The 22473-nt window shown below is 39.4% G+C and overlaps 1 protein-coding gene across 1 annotated transcript in view; it reads left to right on the top strand.

The window, feature by feature from the left end:
- Positions 1-22473, top strand: part of LOC127527571 (E3 ubiquitin-protein ligase SH3RF3-like) — a 154760-nt gene that overhangs the window by 979 nt on the left and 131308 nt on the right. Inside the window, exons 3-4 of the mRNA XM_051926672.1 lie at positions 2147-2266; positions 15284-15454. Coding sequence (XP_051782632.1) covers positions 2147-2266; positions 15284-15454 — 291 coding nt within the window. The remainder of the gene's footprint in view (positions 1-2146; positions 2267-15283; positions 15455-22473) is intronic.

Raw genomic sequence — 22473 nt, 5'->3', positions numbered from 1 at the left:
TCAAAGTTATTGTCTGTTTTAACCTGCATTTATATTACTCTTTAATATTGTTTTTTGTATCAGTATACTGCTGCTGCAGTATGTGAATTTCCCCTTGGGATTAATAAAGTATCTATCTATCTATCTATCTATCTATCTATCTATCTATCTATCTATCTATCTATCTATCTATCTATCTATCTATCTATCTATCTATCTATCTATCTATCTATCTATCTATCTATCTATCTATCTATCTATCTATCTATCTATCTATCAAATTGAGCTTTGAAAGTCCCTAAGGTTTTACTGTCTACCACACTACTTGGTAACTTATTCCAAGTGTCGTTTGTTCTTTGTGTAAAGAAAAACTTCCTAATGTTTGTGCAAAATTTACCCTTAACAAATTTTCAACTATGTCCCCGTGTTCTTGATGAACTCATTTTAAAATAACAGTCTCAATCCACTGGACTAATTCACTTCATAATTTTAAACACTTCAGTCATGTCACCTCTTGATCTTCTTTTGCTTAAACTGTAAAGGCTCAGCTCTTTTAATCTTTCCTCATAACTCATCCCCTGTAGCCCTGGAATCAGCCTAGCTGCTCTTCTCTGGACCTTTTCTAGTGCTGCTATGTCCTTTTTGTAGCCTGGAGACCCAAACTGCACCCAGCACTCCAGATGAGGCCTCACCAGTGTGATATTATGCTGGAGCAGAACCTCCTGTGACTTGTACTCCACACATCAGAGCGCTATATAACTGAACATTCTGTTAGCCTTCTTAATGGCTTCTGAACACTGTCTGGATGTCGATAGCTTAGAGTCCACTATGACTCCTAAATCCTTCTCATAAGGTGTACTCTCAATTTTCCAACCGCCCATTGTGTATTCAAACCTAACATTTTTACTTCCTATGTGTAATTCTTTACATTTACTGACATTAAATTTCATCTGCCACAAATCTGCCCAAGCCTGCATGCTATCCAAGTCCTTCTGTAATGATATAACGGGTTCCAAATTATCTGCTAGTCCACCTATCTTGGTATCATCGGCAAACTTAACCAGCTTGTTACTTATATTCCTATCCAAATCATTTATATATATTAAAATATCTTCAGCCTCAGCACTAACCCCTGTGGAACACCACTCTTAACATCGGCCAATTTCGATTTCACCTGAACTGAACTTTTGAAAAGCAACAAATGCTCAAAATTATAAAACAACTCCATGAGAAGCTTAGATTTGGATGAGGAAGATGTTACCTGTTGACATAAAAGTCATTTCTGCTCCTGTGCTCAAGAAATCCTGCTGTGACACTGTGGTGCTCCACGGGCTTCCTGCAACATTTTGTATTTGGGAGCGTAAGAAAGCAATAAAATAATGACCTGAGATTTTCCTTTCTTTATTTCCCTGTGATTGGTGGGGGAAAAAGAGAGAGAGAAAAATCTTACAGGTTAAAGCAATTAAAAGGATACAAGCTCAAGGGAGAGTGTACAGAATTTTAATCAAATATTTTTAATCAACACGTGATCATTTTTACAATTTAATATAAGCATATACTTAAATGAAGTTATAAGAATAGATTATTAAAAGCATAAGGAAAAGGACTGAAGGTAACTAAAGGGTTAACTAAACGCGGCTTAAAGCTTGGGCACGTGAGGCTTTTGCCTCATGTAGAGGAGCCACCAAATTAGTTGCTAAGGTTAAAATGAAGTAGGTGTGTAATGAACACCCCCTTAAAAAGCGAGTGAGAAAGCCCAAACACTCCTATTATGAAGCAGTGATAAGATCAATGGGAAAACCCATAGGACACCCCTATTAACAAAGCAATGTTTACAAAGATGGAAGAATCGCCATGTATACAAAGTTACTGCAGGCCATGGTCGATTGGCCAAGATGATAGAGTTCTGCATATTAAAAGTGAGACGACGTGATGGTAATGGTAATAGATGAGGATAAAGGGGAATGAATTGTATTAATGATTGCTCACTCCATGGACTGAGACATTTGTGCATATCTATGTGCAAATAAAAAAACGTTCTGCATTTTCATTTGGTCTCCAAGAATGATTTATTTAAATATGGAGGAACGTTTTTTCCACAGTAAGTGTGCCCCCTACTGGATACATCAATACTGTTTCATTTTAATTCTTGTCTCCTCTTTTCCAGGACTCCCCCCCCCTCATTAGTAGGCACTTCGGCTGTCACAGCAGCCCCTCCAAGAATTACTTCGACAGCAACTGATCAAGCCGGAGCAACTCTGACCAAGGTCCAGCTCCCCCTTAACATGTAAGTCATCAGTTTATCTTCTTATCACGCAGTCAGAGTTATTTGTTATGAGTCAGTGGGTAAAATGGCTTTGTCAAAGGAGTGGAAGGCAGCCATGCACAGAATTCACTCGAGCTCCATATGCACAAAGCATTCATTTATTCAATTTAAAATCTTTTATCGAGCACGTTTATCCCATTTCAAATTGTCTAAAATGGACAAGAACCAACCTGAGAACATTGCATGCAGCCTCACTAGGCCACATTTTTTGGATGTGCACCATTTTAATATCATCCATCCATCCATTATCCAACCCGCAATATCCTAACTACAGGGTCATGGGGGGTCTGCTGGAGCCAATCCCAGCCAACACAGGGCACAAGGCAGGAAACAAACCCTGGGCAGGGCGCGCACACACACAGTAGGGACAATTTAGAATCGCCAATGCACCTAACCGGCATGTCTTTGGACTGTGGGAGGAAACTGGAGTGCCCGGAGGAAACCCACGCAGACACGGGGAGAACATGCAAACTCCATGCAGGGAAGACCCGGGAAGCGAACCCAGGTCTCCTGTGAGGCAGCAGCGCTACCCACTGCGCCACCATACCGCCCTTTTAATATAATTTTGGACAAAAATCTTTAAATGCCTTTCAGACAGCCTTGGTGTCACAATCTCTCCTAACCCATTAACAGCTGTGTTTGGTGGGCTCACAGAGGAGCTTAAAGTGGAGAAGGACAAACAAACTGTCATTGTCTTTACTACACTATCTGCCCCTTTCTTGATTTCCTCTATTTTTGTTTATTCATAACACTTAATTCTTTCTGACCTTCAAATAAACAATAATACAAAAGGCAACCTGAGTAAATACAATAGTTTTTGAATAATCATTTGATTTATCAAAGGAAAAATGTTTGTCAACACCCATATCCCCCTTGTGAAAAAGGAATTACCCCCAAACTATATACTTGGTTGTGCCACCTTTAGCAGCTGCAAATGCAATCAAAATCTTCCATTACTGTGGACAAATTTGATCCTACTCTTCTCTACAGAATTGTTTAAATTCAGCCAGTTTGGAGGGTTTTCAACTATAAACTGCCCATTTAAGGTCCTACAACATCTCAATACAATAAAATACAATACAATTTTTTTTGTATAGCCCAAAAATCACACAAGGAGGGCTGCAATGGGCTTTAACAGGCCCTTCCTCTTGACAGCCCCCCAGCCTTGACTCTCTAAATAGACAAGGAAAAACCCCCAAAAAAACCTAGTAGGGAAAAATGGAAGAAACCTTGGGAAAGGCAGTTCAAACAGAGACCCCTTTCCAGGTAGGCTGGGCGTGCAGTGGCCGTCAAAAAGAAGGGGGTCAATACAATACAATACACAGAACAGAACACAAGTAATCCTCAATACAATATAATAGAAATATTACAAGTACGGAGCAGAATTTAACAGTTAATGATATCACGTAATAGGATTTCGATTTGTTACGAGTCCTGGAGAACTCGGCCATCAAGCTGTCTCCCCCTATTGGCCATTCCACAGCTGAGTCAGCACTGGGCCAGCCAATCTGATGAAAGGACCCCTCTACCTGACAATTCCTGTGATCCTCAATCAAAGATGACTTTTCCTTAGGCAGGCAAAACAAATTGGCAGGTGGGCAATGACACCAAATGCCACATTTGAGTACCAAGACGAGAAACAGAATCAGTGAGGGTTAGTAACAAATTATAACTATCATGTTACTTATGTTTTAGTGCTAGTGACTAACAACAGAGATGCAGTCTGTACAGTTAATCAGCAGCTCTAGTCAGGGTATACTAAACAGAAGTAGCAAGTATTCAGCCAGGATCTAAAGGCTGAGACCGATGGGGCATCTCTTAGTAGCAGGCAGACCAGTCCACAGTTTAGGGGCCCTGTAACTAAAAGCACAACCTCCCATTGTTATTTTATTAATCCTTGGAATCATAAGCAGAGATCTTTATGTAAGTTCTGGTTTGTAAGTCATGATAAGTTCAATCAAGTAAGCCAGTCAATGGGGTTTGAATTGATTAGACCATTCCATGACTATCCATTCAGAGGCAAACTTTTGTGCTAAGGATTGCTGTTCCACTACATAACCCAATTGCGCTTGAGCTTCAAATTATGGACTGATCTTTCCTTTCTGAATTCATGTTTTCCTTAGTAATGACAAGTTGGCCAGGCCATGAATCAACAAATCATCTTCAAACCATTACTACCAGCACAATGCTTGACTGTGGGCATGATGTTCTTATTGTCGAAAGCTGTTGTTGCTTTACCCTAGATGGAACATGGACCCATGTTTTTCAATAAGTTCCACTTTTGTCTCATCAGCCCACAGAACATTGTTCCAAAATGTTTTGGTAGTAATCACGGTGTTCATTGGCAAATGTTATACAAACTTTTGTTACTCCTGTTTAGCATTGATGTTTACTTTGCTACTTTCTTGTGGATACCATTTTTGCCATTTTGTGTTAAATGTGGAAATTGTGTCTTCTAACTGTGGAACCATTAAAGCTGACAATTTCTTAGATGTTTATCTGGGTTCTTCTTTCAGTTCCCAGATAAGTTGTCTATGCACTCTTGGAGTAATTTTACTAGGCCGGCCACTACTTGGTAGATTCACCACTGTTACAAGTTTTCTCTGTTTGGAGATGATGGCTCTCATGGTGGAGTTTCATGGTTTTACACATTGCGTTGTAACCTTTTCCTGACTGATATATTTCAGTAACTTTCTTTCTCAGGGCTTTTCTTTGGATTGAGGCATGGTGTGCTACCTGTTGACACCTTTTAGCCAAATTCACATTGCTGAATCTATTGAAGTGATGATCAGATTTGGTATCACGCTTAAATGTGTCTAGTCTAACCTAACCTATTATTTAAGTTTGGTTCATTGATGGACTGAGTGACTAAGGGGGCAATTACTTTTTCACATTGGTATTGTAGGTGTTGCTAAACTTTTTTACATCAATAAATCAAAAAATCTGTGCATTGTGTTTACTCGGGTTGTCTTATAATAGAGTAAATTTATTAGAAGATCAGAAACAATGAAGTGATATGAATAAGCAAAAATAGAGGAAATCAGGAAGGAGACAAATACTTTTTCACAGCACTTTTTATTATCATCAATGGATTAGCTATAATTTTCTAAGGCTTGTGTCCATTTTTGAGCTTTAGTGTGACAGGATTCAGAAGCACCTTTTTAGTTTCCACTAACTCTAAATAAATAGGCTGAGAGATTTGAGATAAAGATCAATACACAGATAGCAAAGAGCCGTGCACTGCTATCTCTTATAGGTTGGTCAAGGAGACCACATGGTCTCTAGTTATGTGACCGATAAAGGGCATAGACATAGTAAACAATATGCCAAATTAATAAAATGAAAGTTTCATAACCAATTTTAAACCAGCAGGTAATGTTGCTTACTCTGGTCTTTGATGTGAATGTGAGGTTGAAATACAAGGAATAGGTCAACACACAAAAGGGCAGCCAAGGCACAGACAAAGGTATCCAAAACCACTTGGAGGAAAGGCGAAATCCAAAAAAAAAAACAACAAAATAGGTAACAAAATCAAACCTCTGAATTCTGTACTAAGATGGAACGCGCTAAGAGGCCTACACATTTACAAAACACATCATCCCAGTCTAACTATCTGAAGTTTCAGGCCCTAACATCGCATAACAGTCTCAGTATCATTTCTGTGATCCCTTAAAAATATATTGTGTTCATTTTTAAACTCATTTAACTCGTTTGTGTTGATGTTATGGCGACTTCACCTCATAGCTGATTTGTGGTAGTTGTTTGTTTTCACTGCCACTATTTTAGTATTTGTTTCTGATGGTTCTGGGCAAGTTGTTTATGGTGAACATGTGTGTTTTCCATCTTGTCATTGGATGTTGTCATTACATGTTGTCTTCTTCATACCATTCTTGGCATGGGTCAACAAACATCCTGCTGTTGAATTAATGACAAGCCTTTTGGAAACCCTTCTGTTTAGTATAGTGTAAGCCATAGTACTTCCAAGAAGCTCTTAGTTTCTCACTTCCTTTCACTTTGGTTTCTAGTCTATGATTATGGTTTTGTGTTTTGATTTGTTAAGCCTTACTTTTCTCGGTATCTGAATCCCAGTTCCTTTAAAGATTATGATCAACCTGCCTCCTTTGCTTCTTTCATCTCCTGGTCACTTTATCTCTCAAATGTCTCCACTGAACACTTGCCTTGCAAAGTATGGATGGTTGGAAACAAGGGACAACTGCACATGAAAGGGGAGGAGCCTGAACACCATCATCACATTTATGTATTTATGTTTATGACATATGACTCTTTTCTTATTTGCAATGGTGATGGATAGGTTGACAGACGAGATTAGACAGGAGTCTCTGTGGACTATGATGTTTACTGATGACATTGTGATCTGTAGCGATACTAGGGAGCAGGTTGAGGAGACCCTGGAGAGGTGGAGATATGTTCTAGAGCAGGGGTCTCCAACGTTTTTTCCCCTGAGAGCTACTCATGTTTTCTAACGTTTATTCTCATAGCTTATTTCAACCCAAACAAACTGAATAAGCTTGTTTTACCTGAACATTTACAAAATGTTGGTGTCCACAACTCACATTTTGCATTAAAACATCACAAAAATATTTAGTTCACCTGCAAGTTCATTTTGTATGTCTCTATGCATTTTCTAGTGTATGTCACACTATTGGATTAAAACATGAATGCTGTCAAAACAAAACAATGCAATTACAAATACACAGATATGACTTCTTCATTTGTCATTTTGTTCCATGTCACTGTGTCACTTTATTCACAAGTCCAGTTGCATGTGTGATGTATTTTTTAGTTAGTCAGATGACTGGCACTTCATGGAGTCAACAAGAGAGGCAGGTGTATGATGGAGTGGAGCCACTTAGGTTCACTCTTACGGAGTCATTTAAATGTTCGTCTGTCAGTCTTGTTCTGAACTTTGACTTCATGACGTTCATGTCAGACTCACAGAGGTATGAAGACCCAAACAAAGCAGACATTTTTAGAGCTGCTTGGTGAAGACTCTTATAGTTATCTGGCTCTACTAAGCTCCAGAAATGCTGAGAATGCTGTTGAGACTTAAACTGCACATTATTTTGAAGGTTTTTACTAATATATAATATATAAAATCCAATGTCTCTCTCTCTCTCTGTCTGTTTGTCTGTCCGTTTTTCATGAGAGAACTACTTAACGGATTTAGATCGGATTTTTTTCTATAATTTGCTTGAACATTGATTTTGCGACTTCTCTCATTTCTCTGTGTATCATAGTTTGCTTGTGATACCGATTTCTTTGTGTGAATCTGAGAAACACGCAGCAGGCAGAGAAGAGGGGCCTTCCTCACTCACTCGCCAGCTTCAGGTGTGTTCCTCAACTCCGCTTAGTTAGCGAATGAGAGAACAATTGAATTCAACTTTGTTTGATATTTAAAATAAAGTGTTACTTAGGTCTTGATGAGTTTGAGTCTGGATATTCTCTTAAGTGTATGCCACATTGAAAAGATAGATTGCAAATCAGATTGAGGATCGTGATATGATGTTTTGGAAAGATCACCCAACCCCTAATTTGACTAATCAAGTTTTCAAATTTATGTAGGGTTCATTAACCCTTTGGAGAGCTACTTGGAAAGGGGTTGCGAGCTACCGATAGCTCGCAAGCAAAGTGTTAGAGACCCCTGTTCTAGAGAGTATAGGAATGAAGGTCAGTAGGAACAAGACAGAATACATGTGTGTGAATTAATGAGAGGGAGGTCAGAGGAATGGTTAGGATGCAGGGAGTAGAGTTGGTGAAGATGGATGAGTTTAAATACTTGGAATCAACAGTACAGAGCAATGGGGATTGTGGAAGAGAGGTGAAAAAGAGAGTGCAGGAAGGGTGGAATGGGTGGAGAAGAGTGTCAGGAGTGATTTGTGACAGACGGGTATCAGCAAGAGTGAAAGGGAAGGTCTACAGGACGATAGTGAGACCAGCTATGTTATATGGGTTGGAGACGGTGGCACTGACCAGAAAGCAGGAGACAGAGCTGGAGGTGCCAGAGTTAAAGATGCAAAGATTTGCATTGGGTGTGACAAGGATGGACAGAATTAGAAATGAGAATGTTAGAGGGTCAGCTCAAGTTGGACGGTTGGGAGACAAAGTCAGAGAGGTGAGATTTCATTGGTTTGGACATGTGCAGAGGAGAGATGCTGAGTATATTGGGAGAAGGATGCTAAGGATAGAGCTGCAAGGCAAGAGGAAAAGAGGAAGGCCTAAGAGGAGTGTTATGGATGTGGTGAGAGAGGACATGCAAGTAGTGGGTGTACCAGAGCAAGATGTAGAGGATAGGACGATATGAAAAGAGAAGATCTGCTGTGGCAACCCCTAACAGGAACAGCCGAAAGAAGAAGAAGAAGAAGTGACAGGACATTTCAATGAGTGGGATATCATGAGATTTTCTGCTAGCCTGCAGTAAAACCCATCTTTCAATGTGTTGTGAAGATGCAGCACAAAATGATGAAACGGGTAGGCAGGCATCCAAATACCACAGGCCAGAACAGGACCTCAATGAGACTGACACCGAAATATGCCTCGCCCCAGGCAGGTTAACTCTGAATTCAAAAAGCAGGCTTCAAAGGCTTTCACGGGTCCAAAATTGGGCTTAGGCTTTAAAAATCTTTTAAACACAAAAATGCTCTTCAAGAGAGGAGATAAGACCTCTGACTGGACCGAATAAGGCCAATGAAGAATCTTACTAAATGAAGAATTTACGAGGGGTGTTCAATAATTTATCTACCTGAGTATGAAGAAAGCAGTAAGCATGTTGAAACAAGTCTGGGCCTCTTTGTGACATGTCTCTAGGTTACAGTGGTGGCACATTGCGAGTCTAACATTCCAAGACACAGAAGGTCAGGAGAGTCCTCGTGTGAATCAAGTAAGCTTCTTCACGACAATGCACTAGTTCACATGTCATGTCAATCACTGGCTTCCATCCGAGAATGTGGGATCCAGCAGTTGAACCATCCACCCTACAGTCCTGACCTGGCTCTCCCAGATTATTCCCTGTTCTGAGCTTTGAAGAAATCTCTCCATGGATAGTGGTTTCCAAGTAATGAAGATGTCAAGGCAGCTGTGACGTCCTGGTTTGAAGGTCAAACAGAAGATTTTTTTTTAAAGGGTTTAAAGTCTTTGTAGGAAAACTGGATAAAGTGTATGGAGCTGCTGAGGTAGATAAATTATTGAATGCCCCTCATATTTATATATACAAAAGAAGCACCAAAATGGTCAAACAAAGAAAAAGGGCAACCTATGGCAACTTAGTCCAGAAAATCAGAATCCAAAAACAAGCAAAAATCCATCATAACCTGAAAAACAATACAATACTCACAAATGATGAAGCTAACTCTCCAACAGTTAATGAACTCTGAGGGACTTGTCTTCTTCACTAGAATACAAATGGTTGAGGGTGGTCCCTCAGCAGTTACATCATGGTGACCCTGTCTCTTGGAGCTCCACCCACAAAACACATAGAGTGCAGCTTTGATGCTCATATGCACAATACATAAGAAATAAACAATATGTGTATAAAGCCGTAGTAATAAAAATTTAATAAAAACTAGGGGGCTTTGCCCACTGCTCGCTTCGCTCGCCAACCCCCGTGTTTGGTTTTCCGGATACACACTTTTAAGATTTTTTTTTTCTTTGAATTGTTGCTATTTCATTAGTTTCACTTTTATTTCAGAACTTATGTAAAAACAATTTTTGGAATCTTTCGAGTCCCAATATGCTGAATCTTTTAAATGAGGTCAGTGAGACATGTGTTTAATGACTTTGTACCATAATTCAGGATAGGTTTCTCTGTTTGGAATTTCAGCACAGATCAAAATGATCGACATCATAAGCAGTTAATAATTTTTTTTTGCAAAGTAACCAATAAATGCATGTGAGGTAAAACACGTTTTTGAAATTCTCTGACTTAAACTTCAAAGCCTTGCAATATTTACATACTTTTGACATATCACCTATGTCCATATATTCGATCTCTATTCGCCTTTTAGTTATTTCTCGGAGTAATAATTTCTCTTTTTTTGCGCTAATGTGATGTTTACCTTCTTGTTTTGACACTGTCTTTTTTTTCTGCTTTCATATTCTGTATCTTGCTCAGCATGTGTTTCGCGCCTACGTTTTTTTTTGAGGCTTTTGAATTCCAGTTTTCATTATTAACTTATTAACCTGCTCTGCATGTGTTTGGCCCCCTTGTTTTTTAACCTCTTTATGACGTTTTACTTTGTTTTCTATTCTGTCTTTTATTTCTGACCTCGCTTTGTCCTGCTTTTTTTTCAATAACACCTGGTCCGTGGTGATTATTTTCCCTTTTGCGAGGAATAATTTCCGTCTGTTTGCGCTACTGCGATCTTTACTTTCTTTCTTTTATACTTTCTAATTTTCCTACTTTCATATTCTTTAACTTTCTCCACATTTGTATCGCACATCCATTTTTTTTTTTGAGCCTTCCGAATTCCACTGCTTTCATAATCTGCTCTGCATGTATATAGCGCCAAAGTTTGTGAACGTGTTTATGAAGTTCTACTTTGTCTTTTAATTCTGAGCCTGATTGGACGTGCTTTATTTCAATTCCACTTGTTACAGGCTGATAATTACTTTCCCTATTTTCTGAATTTGCACCTAGATTATTTTTTCTTTTTTGCTCTTTGTTCTCTCCAACGCTTTTGAGTCTCTTTTCTCCGCGCTGCTTTCTTCTTCGCTTAATCGTCAACATTTCATTTATAACGTATTGTCCTTATACGCTTTATATGCACTGAGACCCAGGATCTGTGTGTGCTCAAATCCTTCACACGACTGAATGTTTTGCTGCCCCGTTGTCTTATTTGATATTGATTGTAAGTAGGGCGTGTCTTGCAAGAATCTCATGTTCTACGTCATCGCGAAACGGTCCTGGGTCAATCTCTTGGCAAAATGTCTCATGTTTAAGGTCCTCGCGGGTCTTTTAACTGTCTTCTGTGATCTTAACGTGAAGATCATGTCTCGACACCCTACTGTTTCTCTCCAGGATTTTTTTTTATAATAGAGAGACTAAAACATAAAAATGTATACTTCAAAATCAACAATAAAAAGAAACATATATAGGAAATTAACCCTGGCTGAAACACAACAAAGTAGTATATAGTGGCCAGCTAATCAGAATGTCCTTTGTCTGGAAGGCCTGCTTCGTATAGCAATAAACCCTAATCCTTTTATCCCAAACACCTTACTAAAACATTTTTCCCCAGCTGCTGAGACACATTTTGGCATTTCTTACCTTGCTGACAGACATTTGCCTTTCATGTTCACTTTCACAAAAGCTGGAGCTGGACACAAATTCCTGATGGGTGAGCAAATGGCCATTTCTAGCAGAGGCCTGAGCCTCAAGTGGGAAAGTCCACATCTGTGCACTAGTCACCTAAATTTCTGCGCGGCTTTCATTTTTAATTATGGAATGGCAAGTTCAGGATAGGGTTGTTTTACTTTAAAACATTGGGCAGTAACTTCAGAGAGGTGGCAGCTGTTCATTCATGTTTTTAATCCAGGCAGTGTGGCCTAGTGGCATGTAAACCACAAGGCTTAGTCACCATGTTGGCTAGCTTTATGATCTTCAATCAGTCACCTGTTGGTGTCAAAGTAATGGAACTTCATGCTTGTGAGGTATGGAGCCTCACTGTGGTGCAGTCCCGGGTTCAAACCATGTGCTCAGGTTCTGTCTCTTTGAGGTTAGTTCATTCTCCCTGTATCCGCATTTAGTTGTTTCCAGGTGTTCTGTTTTTTCTCTCACATCCCAAAGACATGTTGTATGAGTGAGTGTGGGATATGTGTGTGGGTGTATGTGTGTTATTTTTTTTTTTAATAATAGTTTTTTTCTCCCCAAACAGGAAACAATTTTCACATTTAAGAATATCTTATTATTTACCTTTTTCAGCAACTTCTTCTTCGTCTTTCGGCTGCTCCCATTAGGGGTTGCCACAGCAGATCATCTTGTTCCATATCTTTCTGTCCTCTGCATCTTGTTCTGTTACCCTCATCACCTGCATGTCCTCTCTTACCACATCCATAAACCTTCTCTTAGGCCTTCCTCTTTTCCTCTTACTTGGCAGCTCTATCCTTAGCATCCTTCTCCCAACATACTCAGCATCTCTCCTCTGCAGAAGTTCAAACCAACGCAATCTCGCCTCTCTGACTTTGTCTCCCAACTGACCAAACTGAGCCGACCCTCTAATGTCCTCATTTCTAATCCTATCCATCCTTGTCACACCCAATGCAAATCTTTAACATGAATTTCAACCTTGACATACTTGTCTTTTCTGAGACTTACCATAATTGTAAATTGTGTTCTCTTTCTTTTGTGGTATAAACCATCTTTTTGGCATTTTGAATTACACATTTCATTTTGTCCCTTGATTCTGCTCAATTACCTCTTTTTTGCTGTTTAATTGCGTTATTTTCAGTATTCTCATTTTTTTGTGAATTTCCTCCTAATATTTGTGTTGACACTCCCTTGTTTAATCATTGAAACCTATCTGCTTTTCTCATGTTCTGCTTTAATTCACGCTGTTAGAGGCTGACGTAGACTTTATGGGCAAGTTGTCTCCACACATTCTGAGGCCTAGCAGTTTCCTTCAGTTGTTTCATGCACATATCAGTGTCACATTTGACAATGTCGAGCCATCGTGTTTCTTGCTGTCCTCGTCTCCTGGTCCCATTGACCATTCCCAGCATCAGCAACTTTTCTAGTAAGTTGGCTCTCATAAAAAGACTGAAGAATGTTAACCTTTGCCTAGTATTTTGCCTTCCAGTGTCCCACTGCTTTTTATTCTATTGAGGACTTGTCTGTTCGTGATTTTCGTTGATCACCGTATTTATAGCAGCCCTCTCCAACATCACAGTTCGAATGTGTCAGTTTTTTTTTCTATCTGCTGTTTTTAATGACCGTGTTTCATATCTGTAAATTGCTATGGGAAACGCGTTTGGTTTGACCACTCTGCACTTGCTAGTGATGCCAATGTCTTTGCTCTCCTGTATTTTATTTGAACTCATCAATGCATTATGACCAAATGCAAGCCTTCTATTGATCTCAGGCCCCAACTCTCCATTCCAATCAAATTTTTGAAGTGAGGAAAATTAATTCTTGGACTGATTCAGTATTTTTATTGTCGATCATTATTTTATCATTAGAAAATTAGAGGAATTTAGTTGATAACAGGCGATAACAGCCCAACAAAGCTCTCTAGTCCTATCCACTTAATTCCTCCAAAATAACACCAAGTCGAGTTTTCAAAGTTCCTAAAGTCCTACTGTCCACCACACTATTTGGTAAATCAGTGTTTATTGTTCTCTGTGTGAAGAATAATTCTTAATGTTTTTATGAAATTTACCCTTAACAGGTTTCCAACGGTGTCCCCGTATTCTTGTTGAACTCATTATAAAGTCACAGTCTCGATCCACTGAACTAATTCCCTTCATAACGTTCCCATTCTGAGCTGTTGTCATGAATTTCATCTTCTTGATGTTCAGCTGCTTTCACGGCGTGTGTCGGTGGCTTTATGCCACGTTTGGCCGCAGCAAGCAGAGGTGTGTTGTCTGCACACCTAGTGGTTGTTGATGTGTTGTTTGTTTGTTAAATTATTCCTTTAGAAATTATAAGGTAAAGCATCAGGTAACACTTGTTGAATTTGGAAGTGTTTTTAATGGTTTTTGCCTTAAGGTTGAAAAATGCCATCCTAATTCAGGGTGTTCAGAGGAAATGAAATAATTTACTTCATGAGGTAGAAGTAAATAATTAACAAGAATAGTCACATCAAATATTTGACTAAATTAAAATGTATGCTTCAATGTAAATGTTTAGAGTCTAAATATTCACGATTGTAATAGAAATTTGCTATTTTACACCCTTTGATTGAGGTCCATAGAGAGTTAGATATAAAGGTTCAAATAGTAAAGGTTCAAAAATAACTTAATATTCATAATCGTTGACCTTGAAATAGTCTAAAACAATACTCCACATGCTTATGTTTGAAACATGTCATTTATAACCTTCTAGGAGTGGCTCTTTGAGGTTTAGGACCACCAGTAAAGAATCAAATTTAAAAAAATATATTCATGATCAGCAGCATGACACAGCATAAACTGAAAATCCACATGCCTTTTATTATTGATCCCCATTTTTGTGAAAAACAGAAATGTTGACCACTCAGATCCCATTTGGGGGTTAACCCCTGGGGTCAGTTAATGTTTCATGCACAACTTTAAGTCCTTTTGGTCATTTTTCCTGAACACACCCTCATTATAAGGGTGGTCCAAAATGAGAGATTTTCAGGTCTAGGGGGCTAAAAATAGAAGGAAACTCCAAAAAGCGTAATGTCTTCCATAACTAGACATCATGATGAGTCAAGCATTATATCATATTTGAGGGTTTTATCATATCGGTATGTCTCCAGAGAAAGGAAACTGAAGTGACTTTAAAGCGTTCATAAGTAGTTTCCAGTATTGGGCTGAAATGGTAGTTCAGAAAGACAAAAGAATGGAGCTGTTAACATAGAAAAGTGTCTTCTTTCAGGGATGATCTAAAAATGTTAAGCATGTCCTGTGTTAGTTTGAATTTACAACTGGCAGACTTCTACTAGGTTAAGATCGTCCTTATTAGGGTTGTGGGAGGAGTAATAATGACAATCGAGTGGGCGTGTCTTATAGTAGGAGTGTCATGTAGTGCTACTTTACTGTGTAAATCATGTGACATAAACATGCAATCTGACTGGCTGTTCAGCAGCATTCCTGAATCACCGATCTCCAGTGGTCTGCAGTTATACCCTGACCCTGCTTCTAAAAGGGGAAATGGCTAAGCATCTGCGCAGCTCTAAAATCCTTCCCCGTAAAAGACGCACATGACCTACTCATATGAAAACTGTGCATACAGGACACCGGGTAGGACCACCTACTGAAAACTGCTCTTGTTTTCCAATGCAGATACCTGGCCCTGTACGCTTACAAGCCCCAAAAGACAGATGAGCTGGAGCTCAGAAAGGGAGAGATGTATCGTGTGACAGAAAAGTGCCAAGACGGATGGTTCAAAGGGACGTCATTGAGGAGCGGCTCGTCTGGAGTTTTTCCCGGCAATTATGTGACTCCTGTGTCCAGGTACAGTAAAGACAAGTGCACCGTCGGCACAGTGGGCCATACTGTACCAGGTGGGAAGTGGCAAAGCTTACTAAAGGGCCATGGATTTTCATTTAGGTATTTTGGTTAAACGATTCAATTCAGTTCAAGGACTTTGCGTTTTGGTTCTATTGACATTTTTGTAGTTTTGGTAACGATTCCTTGCCATTCTTGTGTAGACTTTTGAATTTTGTTTGTGATAGTAATACTCCAGTATTGAAGAATACTGTTTTACTCTGTTTTTTACTACCAGTCTGTTTTGAACAACTTCTTTGCAGTTGCTCACAATTCACTGTGTCAGCAGACAAAAAGCAGACAGAGAGAGTTCACACTGTGGTTCAGCTGGGCCACTTTGAGTATTTGCAACAGCTATAACACAGAGAGAACTTGCAAACGTTAGAACATTTAGTGCAATCTAGATGAGAAGAGGGCATTCATCCCATCAAAGCTTGCCAGTCCTATCCACATAATTAGTCTAAAATAACATCAAGTCGAGTTTTGAAAATCCCTAAAGTCTTTCTGTCTACCACACTACTTGGCAACTTTGTTCCATGTGTCTGCGGTTCTCTGTGTAAAGAAAAAATGTTTGGGTGAAATTTTCCATTAAGTAGTTTCCAACTGTATCCCCGTGTTCTTGATGAACACATTTTAAAGTCACAGTCTCGATCCACTGGGCTAATTCCCTTCCTAATTTTAAACACTTCAGTCATGTCACCTCTTAATCTCTTTTTGCTTAAACTGTAAAGGCTCATCTCTTTTAATCTTTCTTCATAATTCAACCCCTGTAGCCCTGGAATCACCCTAGTCGCTCTTCTCTGGACCTTCTCTAGTGCTGCTATGTCCTTTTTGTAGCCTGGAGACCCAAACTGCACCCAGTACTCCAGATGAGGCCTCACCAGTGTGTTATAAACCTGGAGCAGAACCTCCTGTGACTTGTACTCCACACATCAGGGCGCTATATAACCTGACATTCTGTTAGCCTCCTTAATGGCTTCTGAACACTGTCTGGCGGTTGATAGCGTAGAGTCCACTACGACTTCTCATAAGGTGCACTTTCAATTTTCAGACCTCCCATTGTGTATTCAAATCTCACATTATTGCTTCCTCTGTGTAATATTTTACATTTACTGACTTTAAACTTCATCTGCCACAAATCTGCCCAAGCCTGTACGCTGTCCAAGTCCCTCAACGGATTCATGTTTAATCTGCCAGTCCACCTAGTTTGGTATCATCTGCAAACTTCACCAGCTTGTTACTTATATTCCTATCCAAATCATTTATATGTATTAAAAATAGCAGCAGCCCTGGCACTGACCCCTGTGTGAACGCCACTTTTAAGTGATGATATCAGTAGGATGTGGTGTTGAAAGTCAGCATGCTGGATTTCCATAAGAGAGTAGTGCTGCCCACTGCCCTAAAGTGATTAATTAATTAGCTAAATATATAGTGATTAGGGTGAGCAGATTCTCTCTGACAGAATACAAAATGGCTCCTCTGTAGAACTGGGCAGTTACTGAGGAGCAGAGACTGGGGTATTGTAGTTTTATAGTGTTAAATATAAACACGTTTACACTGCGCACACACACACCAACTCTAAAAAATGAAACCAAACAAATATCTCATAACACATGTGGTAAGGTATTTTGTTACTTGTGGACTTTTAACAACACGGTATGCACTTGGTGTGGCATACTGCTATGTTACAATGTTAACTACAACCACTTTGGCACAGCTTACATATATGATAACTCAATTGAATTAGAAAGCCACATAAAGTCACTTTGATCATATTTAATTTATGCTGCTGAATGATTTGCGAACATCCCAATGCACCCATAAACGTTGTCTGCTTTAAATCATGACCTACCTGGCACACTTATTATTACTACGACGTCTTTAAATTTTTTTGGTTTTGATATTTACTTATTTGGCTGATGCCTTTATCTAAGGTGACTTACAACATTTATGATACAATTGGTTCCATTTCTTTTGATTTTTCTAATTGGAGTCCAGGCATGTCAAGTGACTTTCTTGTGGTACACAGCGTCAGTAGTGGGATTTGAACCTACAACATCAGGGTTTGAAATCCAAACCCTTGACCACTGCACCACTAACTGCTCAGTAACAGCACTGTATCCTCCACGAAAAATAGAACATCTGCCTATGTTGGGGTTTATTAGAATTATTAGAAAGATGCATTAGGGCTTATTTTCAGGGGATATCTTATATTATTAGAACACTCTAGACGAGAACAGGCCATTCAGCCCAACAAAGCTCGCCAGTCCTATCCACTTATTTCTTCCAAAAAAACATCAAGTGGAGTTTTGAAAGTCCCGAACGTCTTACTGTCTACCACACTACTTGGTAGCTTATTCCAAGTGTCTATCGTTCTTTCTGTAAAGAAACACTTCCTAATGTTTGTGCGAAATTTACCCTTAACAAGTTTCCAAACTGTGTCCCCGTGTTCTTGATGAACTCATTTTAAAGTCATCATCTCGATCCACTGGACTAATTCCCTTCATGGTTTTAAACACTTCTATCATGTCTCCACTTAATCTTCTTTTACTTAAACTGTAAAGGATCAGCTCTTTTAATCTTTCCTCATAATTCAACCCCTGTAGCCCTGGAATCAGCCTAGTCGCTCTTCTCTGGACATTTTCTAGTGCTGCTATGTCCTTTTGTTTATTTGTTTGTTGTTCATAAATTTAAATTTCCTCATAGATTCTTTGTTATATGAGCACAAACACATAGTCATTTTGATAGATTTAGTACATGGCCATCTCAGAACTAAGCTCCGTGATATCTATCGCACTTGCACAGTCACCAGTGCGTAAGTTTCTCTATGCAAATGTAGAATCTCTGATTGGTTTGATATTGGCTATTTTGTAAAGAATTGATATGATTGGTCATTTTTAATGCATTGAGGATGCACACTCCAACATGCGCTTTCTACAATAACCTGCATACTGGTCTGTTGATGAAATGAGTCATGAGTTTAAAATACGGGACAAAGTGAGGGTTTAGAAAATAAGTCGGGACACCAAAATTGGACAAGCAATACGTGACTGCCCTGGGAAATACAGGGTGTCTGGTAGTCCTAAATATAAACTACATGCTGTATTGATTGGTTAGTTTTTCTGTTGTAAATGACATGGTTCATTGATTGGTTGATTAACTAATGAAGCCATTAAGCCCTCGAGTAAATGTTTAATCAATGGTTAAGTGACTGATTATTGGCAATGAGGAGGCATTTGACAATATAGATGAGGAAACCTCATGGAAAATCCTGAGACTCTATGGAATTCCAGAAAAATTTTACTCATAGGGAACACCTATGAGGGCACATCTTGCAAGGTGCTCCATGCAGGCCAGCTATTGAAGTCAACACTGGAGTGCCACATTGATGCCGTCAGTCTCCTTTATTGCTCCTTCTGGTGACCAATTGGATCATGAAATCAACCATAGCAGAGAAGAAGAATGGGCACAGTGGACTGTGTGGAAAGAGCTAGATGACTTCGACTTTGCATTTGACATAGCCCTTCCTTCATACAATTACAGTCAATATATGGCAGACCACATCAACCAAAATTGGATCGAATATCAGAAGACCAAGTTCATGAGAATGAACACTAAAAATGACCACACAATGAGAGAAGAAGGTAACAGGTGGCCTGCTTTACATGCCTGGGAAGCATAGTGGAAAATAAGATGTCACTACTAGATTGGGGAAGGCAAGAGTGGCTTTTGTGTCACTGAATAATATTTAGTCCTCAAGGAAAATATGAACATGAACAAAATTGAAGGTCTTCAGCTCTAACATCAAAGCAATTCTATTATCTGGTGCAGAAACATGAAGAATGACAAAAAGGATCCAAAAGAGGATCCAATCTTTTATCAACAAAAGGCTGTGAAGGATGGTGGCCTGACAAAATAAGGAACAAAGACCCGTGGCAAAAGGAAAGACAATAATGAGTCACCAAGGAAATCCAGAGGAAAAAGATGGGCTGGATTGAATAAACTGTGAGTTGCTCTGACTTGAAATTCTAAGTGGAAAAGAACGAAAGGCAGACCAAGAAACACCTTCAAGTGCAACACAGAAGGAGAACAAAAAGACTTTGGCATTAACTGGAAAAAGAGAGAAAAGACAGAGGCAAACTTTGGTGGAGAGGTGTCACTGATGCCCTACGGTACGTGTGGAGTTATGAGCTTAGGTAGCTGCACTCTCAAGAGTATTGGCTCCTTAATGCTGCTTTACTGGGTGGTGTGCTTCCTCGTAGAGCCATTGCTTAACAGACAACACTTTTAGGCTGGGAAGGGTTCTTTGCACATGAAATGGGTTCTTTGGGCTTTGAAAAGATTCCTAATATGTGGTGTGAAATGAACAGCCTCACACAAAAAGGTTTGGGGCAGCCACCCATATATTGTCCCTAGCTGAAAAAGGATCTTGAAATAGCACTCATGTGTATGGAATTGAGTCCTGAACCGCACTGCTGTTAAGCAGGAAAGATGGTGGTTTTAAAGAGTCCGGACCAGAAATGACGTCATCTTGGCACCAGAACCGGAAGTGATATCGTCCTTGGCACCAGCACCAGAAGTGATGTTGTCCTTCCTGCTGGAGCCATAAGTGACATCGTTCTTGGTGTCAGACCCAGAAGTGACATCATCGATGTGGAATCAGACCAGATTTCCTGTGTTTAGTCTGCAGAGATAACAGAATTAGGTTTAGTGTACCCCGCCACCACCTGGCCTGGTGTGGAATTACCTTCACATGGTACTTTCATCTCCCTCCTAGTCACGCGTGTGTGACAGTGGACAAAGCAGAAATGTTTAATGTATAGTAGAGTGGACCTAACAGGATACACTCTTAAAAATCCTGGTTCTTTAATGGCACCATATGGGTCTTTACGGGGTCGTGTGGTTTCTTGTTGAGCCATTGCTTGGCAAAGCACCATTTCATTCTGGCCAAGTTCTCTGAATATGAATTGGGTTCTTTGTGCTTTCAAAATCTTCTTAATATGTAGAAAAACAATTCCAAAATTTGTCATGTATAGTAGGCCGCAGGAAACCAACAGATCTAAGAATATCTGAACGTAGCCTATGTTACTGGAGATATTCAGCAGCAGTGCTTTTAAAAATCAGGACCCCTTGGTATTTCACAAATCTGTTCCCATCCATTCATTGCTATTTACTGGATGGAGCCTGTTATGGATCTAAACATATTAAGGTTCTTTTTGGACTCCTCATGTGGGTGAGTCCTTTGGGAACCAAAAATGGTTTCCCTATGGCATCGCTCTGAAAAAGCACTCTGTTACCTTTATTTTTAAGAGTGTAGGAACAGATCAAGAAAACTGGAACTTAGCTTGTGTTATATGCAGCAAGAGTCCTTCTAAAATCAGGAACACATTGATTATATAATCAATCAGTTACAGAACTAAATAAATGAATATTCCTTCTGGAACTTTCTTGTGAATGGCTCTTTTGGGAACCAAAAAGGATTCCCCTAAGGAATTGCTCTGAAGAACCACTCTGGCTCCTTTATTTTTAAGACTATAAGTGATCTACTGGCGGATTTAGGTATGGGTGACATAGGTGGCATCTTGCTGGAGGTGGGATATTGCTCCTGCACCAAATAATTCAGAATGGTGATGGCATCCTGAGCTGATCAGTTCATTAGGGGTGCCATTTATGAAAGTTAATAGGTGCGTGGTCTGTAAAGTCCTTATTATGTATACAGCAGGGTGATGGTTATGTTACTGAAGGGGTGCGCTCTGGATACAGATGAGGACCCCCCCCAAACCGGTCATCGATGTCTAATACTGACTACCCACTATGGACACTGAGGGGAGCTGACCTCCCTTCCCGAGTAGGGCTTCAAATGGGCTTCGACTGGCGCTAAAGTGACCATTGATTTCTTGATTAAGTTTTTATTTCATAATTAGTAAATTAAATACTTGATTAGTTACTGAATTCCTTAAGTAATTAATTAACTAAATAATTAAAATTAAATGGTTAATGAAGTACTCGACTAAGTCAATAATCACATAACTGATTATTTGTCCAAAATAAGCAGTAAACTGATTAGTTACCTAATTGTTTGATTCAGTCATTTCCTACTCAGTTGGGTGATTTATCAATAATTGAAGGTAAAAAGTTTATTAATGAGCAGGTTAATACTTTTGTTTTTTTTTTGTTAGCTCTCCAGTAGGTATTTCTTTCTCGATTCTTTACCCTGGGGGACACTAAGCAGTAAAGGTGAAGCAGGGCATTTGCTGTTTAGTGTAACAATCTGACAGGCCGAAATGGATTGCATTAGTAGTGCCCGCTGGGGCCATCCGTATGGAGAGCTGGTACTCCATCATAGCAGGCAGATACACTAAAGCTTTTTGTTAGGCAATTGCAGTGCGTTGGCATAAAACGGTTATGGTGCTGATGATACAATGGTGATGAGTTACATCGGCAACAGCATGATGCAAAAGAAGACTGCCAGACTGTCATTGAATAGTATAGTAACACACTATGGTCTGAAGACACATCAGAATGCTAAAAGGAAATAAAATTTAAAAAGAAAGAAATGTTCTGACTTGCCAGTCAGTAACGTGAGATTTTTTTTGTTTTGCATAGATAGTTTTTCAAGTTATTTGCCACTGTACAGCACTGGTCATTATTGCCTTAAATTCTCTCATAAACTTTTTTCTCTCTTTTATACATGAAAATATTTTTTTTCTTGTACAAAAGTACATGGAGCAACCTTTTAAAAAGTTATATCATTTTTCAAATGAAGTATTCTTTTGATTTAATTTTTTTGTAAAAGCCCCCTTGTCAGCAAGTACAGCTTTGCGTCTTCTTGGGTAACCCTCCACAAGCTTTACACACCTGGATTCGGGCTGTTTATCCTCTGTTTCCTGGCAGAGCCTCAATTCGATTGGATTAGAAGAGCCTCTAAACTGCCATCATCAGGTCTTCACAGATGTTCTAATGGGTTTAATTCCGGGCTGTGACAT

This window comes from Erpetoichthys calabaricus, chromosome 4, assembly GCF_900747795.2.
Source record: "Erpetoichthys calabaricus chromosome 4, fErpCal1.3, whole genome shotgun sequence".
NCBI lineage: Eukaryota > Metazoa > Chordata > Cladistia > Polypteriformes > Polypteridae > Erpetoichthys > Erpetoichthys calabaricus.
Note: the sequence above shows the minus strand (reverse complement) of the source record. Positions and strands in the feature narration are given on the sequence as shown.